Here is a 5,576-nt window from a genome sequence, read left to right on the forward strand (position 1 = left end):
TACAACATTTCAATTTCTCTTCATGTTTGTAACCTCAGACAGTTGTTTTTTCTAGCCTCCAACTCTTTGAAAACAACAAAAAAGCTAAGTCAAAAATTGCTTCCCCTTAAAAGTAGATTGTTTTAGCTGTCTGCGTAAATTCACTGTAACTTCAGTATAATTATCCTGAAATGTTATTGTGATTTATGAAACTTATATGATCCATGTTGTGTTTCGATGTAGTGCAATTTTCAGATGGTAGTACCTGGAAACACAAGAGTGCAATAAAGGAAGAGGAAGATAGCATTCATTGACATATCCCGAACGGTAAATCATTAACGTTATTTCAAGAGTATATTAAAATTCGACACTTGTGAGCCTGCATGTCCACCGGAGCTGCTAAGCGATAAACTACAACCTGGACAGCTAAGATTCTTCACTACAATATTCAGATGCATGGTAAACTTTCATAAAGAGAAAAAAACATAATTAAGATACTATGGAAGCAAATAAGCAAGTGATGACAAAGATCAGCGTAATCCATGCCAACTTCATTCGCATGCTGGTTTAGTGTCAAAGCTGCTCAAGCAGATTGCAAAAGCTTGAAATGCAGAGAGCGGGTAGCGATAATCCATGGTAAAGATGTCTTTTCCTATCTTTCCGAACTGCAAAATTACCTTTTCTAGTTCTGCGGCTGGTATGTCAAGTGAAGGATCAACGGACGCCACAAGCTGGAAGTTTTTGACGGATGCTACCGTGACACGGCCTTTGAAATTTAGGCACCAGCATTGCAATTGTTCATGCCATCTTGGGGCTTTGTTTTTAAGAACAAGCGCCTCTCCAACGTTTGGTGTTGCTACAAGTGAGGTAGAGAGGTTGGGGGAGCTGAAAGATACAACCGGCTCCTTCCCTTTTAACATTGGCGCAACAGGAGACTTATCCTCTGTACAGTGTGGAAATTCTGTAGGAGTAGGGGCAGTGCCGCCCTCCTGAATGGAAGAGACGGGAATTGAATGCATCACACAGTGCATTCTTCTAGGACCTCTCGTCCGGAGAACGTTGAGCTCATAGGAAATGGTGGCTACAGTATAGTTAAATGCAGGTAATTTCGGAGACACTTGCTTGGCATTAAATCTTCGACTCTGCCGACTGATATGTTGTGAACAAGTATCATTCGGAGGTTGGCTATCATATATGGTGAACTTGGTCCCCAGAAAATTAGACCTGATTAAAACTTCAATTTAGCAAAATATAGAAAATTGAAGATGGATATAGACAAGAATGGTAGCTTGGACCTACCTAAGTTTTCCAACATATGTGTTGCTGGCTCGAGAAAAATCGTCTGCAACCAAAGAAATCACGAAATCTGTGCTTGTCGCTCTTCTAATCTTTTTGGCTGCCAACAGTAATTTGTCATTCTCGCTCTCAGCTGCCATTAGATTCAATAGTTAGTGGCATGCTTTCTGTTGCTCACAATATACCTTCTGGCCACTGCATCTAACTAGTTGCTGAAGCAACATAGAGCTTCTTAATCATTGCTTTTATGTAGAACTTCTTTTTTTTTTTTTTTGGCATTTATATAGCATTGCAAGTGTAAGAGCTATTTGTTCAACTTGTAAAAAGGAAGGCATCAATATTTTTCCCATGAGACAAAGTGAATATTTTTTTTAATCGGCTGTTATCGGAATGAATGTACAGGAAGCGAATGCATCACCGATCTCAATGAATGCCTATACCTAATGCTCACTCCAAATTAGATGCGCTTGACTGCAACAAAACCCTCTCAATGTGTGATTTTGTAACCAATAAATCGCTGTGGTGGCATTATTGTGTAACCAACGGCCATCGGTAAGTATGTCAATTCACGTGTTTGGGGTATCTGTTTTTACACTGATGTCCATAAGCGGGAATATATCATAATACACAACCAAAATATCCTTTTTGTTGTATCTTATATTTCATTTATAAAATACAAAATCATTTCAAGAAGACTAAACTGATATTTGGTATGCACAGAATTAGAGACATGTTCATAAGCATTTATCACCTAAAATTAACAGTTGAATTGGGTCTCAAAAGAACATTAGATAAGACACATAAAACATGACTGAAATTCATGATTTGGCTTTTAGAGGAAGCTTGACAATAGTAGTGCAGCTAAGAGGTAGCTACATGCAAACTAGCCTACGGCCTTTAAAGAATACCCCCGAAACAGTAGTACGAACTTAAGAGCATAGTTACAAAAATAGCGATATAAATAACCAAGTAGCCAAAGAAAACACACATTTCCACATTAGGACAAAAAACATAGCCAATCAAGTGCGAATAAATACCCTATGGTGCGTACACGCCAACATGGGAACAAGATGGGCGCATCTTATGCTTTCAAGAATATCTATTTTTCGAATTTCACTCCATGAAAGCAAAAACAGTTTGCAGTTGACAAAGCAAAAGATTGAAAACAAGCTGACACTAGATGCTACTATTTGATCTGTGAAGTTTCATTGAGCATTTAAAATGTTAACATTGCGGGACAAAGTAAGAAATTCATGATCACATTTCAAGCAAACATAATCATATGAACGCTAGTTAGCTTTTTGTACAAGGCGAAGATTAGAGTGAATCTAAGTCGAGATACGAAAGGCACACCCTTCACATTAAACCAAATCAAAGACCACTCATATGCAGTTAGTGAGAGATGTGAAATTCCCAAAGCTGATCATGTATGAAGCATTTCAGGATGAACGAAGCATAATTGAATAACTAACTGCTAAAACCATATCAACCTCAGGAATTCTGTTGGATAACCTTTGAGAAAAAATTGGGCCGTAGAAGATAAAGGGAAATAACTCTCTGAAGCAAATAAAATGGCTTACATGGGGTAAGACCAAAATACAGGCGGTAAGTGGAGGTTGTCCTATCCCTTTTAATAAAGCACTGGATCGGAGCATCACGCGGCCCCGGCTAGTAGCAATAAGAGAGAGACATCAATGAAAGCGTGAGACTGGTATCATCCCAAGAAGTAGGAAACCTGTAAAATGAATGGATGAAAAGAACTACCTGCTTCAACGAAATGGGAAAGGTGAGCCTCCCACATTCCTCTGGAGTTTTGACAATTTCCTTGGTGATATCTCTCCAAGATCTACAAACCGAAGCACAAAAGACAACAACTGTCCTGGCAGGCCAGGCTGTCTCACTCTCTTCGACCCTCCGGATGATGTCTAAAAGCAACTCTGGAGGTAAATTTGCCCACTGACCTTGTTCGATTGGCTCAGAAGGAGCTACATCAGGAGCTATAAATGATCTGGTCCGGCTTCGCCAATGCTTCCCCTCAACTCCCCTCCTTGACATGCTGCCAATCCCATCTTTCATTTCCTTCAGCTCACGTACAATGCTCTTGAATGACATCTCAAAGAATTGCACCAACCAACTTTTATCTTCATAAATACCACAAAGTTTAAGTTAAAAAAACAGAACAAAGATCAGCAAAAGCAAACGGACCATACAAATTCCACCAGAGGAAAAATAAATTCGAAGTCATTCTTCCTCTTCATTTTGCTCACAGATCCAACAATTTATTTCAAACCCAAACCTTTGCCTAAAGTTACATAGAGCAGCCAAGAAACAGTAGGGCAAAAATAATATCTAATCAATGTTACAATTCAGTGAACCCAGATGTTAAATTGCTATAAACTTTATAGCAATTATAACCCCAGAAAAGAAAAGCATTTTCTTGAATAGTTCAAAGTTTTCACTCATTCAGCAACAAGATCAGATTTTTGAACCACAAATTTCCTAATTTCAAATATTCGTTAACTTCCAGAGAAATTATTCAACCCCAAATTGGAAATCGCCATAGCATACGGAAATAATCGAAACAATAAAAACAAACAAACTTTACACCTCCCAGAACTAGGAAAAAGATCAAACAAATTGAAAAAATAACAGATCGAATCTTCAAAAATCATCGCAATTAACACCAACCTCGAGGGAAAAAAATATACAAATAAAAGGAAAAAAAAACACCAGGAGAAGAAAACCTTGAAAATGCAGGGATCGGACAAGGGCAGAGTCAGATCAGAAGCAACTAGGCAATGTAGGCCCCGGATCAACTCCCAAAATCCCCTGCATTTCTTCTACCATAGCCAAAATTTCACCCCCACCGCCACCCCACAGCCACCGCCGCCGTCTCCGCCACTTTCACGACGGAAAGCAGAGCAAATAGCGAACACGAGCTCAGCGGCAGACAGAAATAACTCCTATTTTCACAAATTTTTACAAGAAATCCTTCATCCTGCAAAATTTGCACGCCTCTAAATTCCCTCGCCCCCTCTCTCTCTCTCTCTCTCTCTCTCTCTCTCTCTCGTTCTTGATCTCTCTCTCACATATATAGCTGTAATAATAATCCCACTTAATGATTAATTATAATCTAAAAAATGAAATAATAAAAAAAAATTGCATCTATTGATAAACTATTGCTTTTTGATAAATGTGTAAATTTTTTTTAAAATTTCGGATCATGAAATATAGTCCTTATATCAAATATCTTATTAATATACAAGACTTCAATTACACTCCTAAAATTCAGTCATTCTTTTTTTTTTTTTTTGCAAAAAGTACTTTGAATTAATTATATTTTTAAATTAAAGTTTAGCCCCTCATAAATTATCACTAATTATTTATAAATGTCAATTTTATGCATAATTGTCTGCCACTATATATATCTAGTAGCAATATTTACTTTTATCATTATTAAATTATAATAATTATTGTGGTAACAAAATAAAATTTTGTCACTTTATATATATAATTAGTGTTTTTCTTTTTTTTTAATGCGAAACTACTCTTTTATAGGAATAATAATAAAAAAAATTAAAAACCAAATATCGAATAATAAATTTATAATGAAAAAAGGAAGCGAAAACATAAATAAAGAATTTTATTGAAACTTTATAATTTTTTTCTAAATTGTAATTTTTAAAAAAAAATCTCAAATTCTAAAGTTCCATAGAATCTATATTTATTTGTAAGTTTATTGTGGGTTGATGAAATAAAAATAGTTGAGTAATTATATATGAAAAATAGTTTATAAATTTAAACATAGATCAATTTTTGGGTATTATTTTATTTCTCCTAATGATATGGTGATTGCAAATCAAATATTTAAAAATTTGTATTATGTATGTAATTTCAGATGCATTTCTCTAAATAATATTATGTACCATAACCCTCTTATATTCTCAATAAATTATAATAGTTGCAGATGAAAGATATTGTAGAACTATAATATGCAATTTTCTAAATTTATTAATACTAATGAATTAAAAACAACTAAGTAGCAAATTATATGCCAAGATATTTGCCTAATTCAATAAGCTGGAATCAAGAAAGGATCAGATTATTGGAGAAAAAGTAAAATTACTAAATTGACCTTCAAAAAAAGATTTTGTATATAAATAATACAGGGAGTCAAAGGTATTTTGGTTAAAAAAATACAATTAAAATGAAACTAAAGATCTAAAAATTTGGAAAGTATTTAATAGAGGGAAAGGAGAATTAATTATTTATAATAAGGTGGGTCCAAGTAATTAATGAAG

The 5,576-nt window shown here is 35.1% G+C and overlaps 1 protein-coding gene across 1 annotated transcript; it reads right to left on the reverse strand.

The window, feature by feature from the left end:
• On the reverse strand, positions 265-4,338 carry LOC105178004 (tubby-like F-box protein 5). The gene is made up of 5 exons (XM_011101331.2): positions 4,020-4,338; positions 3,040-3,416; positions 2,856-2,943; positions 1,279-1,408; positions 265-1,203 (listed from the first exon to the last, which is right to left on the reverse strand). Exons 2-5 carry the CDS (start codon positions 3,385-3,387, stop codon positions 531-533), a joined length of 1,239 nt encoding a protein of 412 aa, XP_011099633.1. The 5' UTR covers positions 3,388-3,416; positions 4,020-4,338; the 3' UTR covers positions 265-530.

The sequence above is a fragment of the Sesamum indicum genome, linkage group LG15 (genome assembly GCF_000512975.1).
Source record: "Sesamum indicum cultivar Zhongzhi No. 13 linkage group LG15, S_indicum_v1.0, whole genome shotgun sequence".
NCBI classification, from domain to species: domain Eukaryota; kingdom Viridiplantae; phylum Streptophyta; class Magnoliopsida; order Lamiales; family Pedaliaceae; genus Sesamum; species Sesamum indicum.

What these genes read in the sequence shown, in the direction of transcription:
- LOC105178004 (XM_011101331.2), bottom strand. Translation starts at nt 3,387, where the DNA reads ATGTCATTCAAGAGCATTGTACGTGAGCTGAAGGAAATGAAAGATGGG. An exon ending in TTCCCATTTCGTTGAAGCAG is followed by an intron (nt 2,944 to 3,039) that starts GTAGTTCTTTTC and finishes TATTGCTACTAG; the next exon opens with CCGGGGCCGCGTGATGCTCC. An exon ending in GTATTTTGGTCTTACCCCAT is followed by an intron (nt 1,409 to 2,855) that starts GTAAGCCATTTT and finishes ATCTAATGGCAG; the next exon opens with CTGAGAGCGAGAATGACAAA.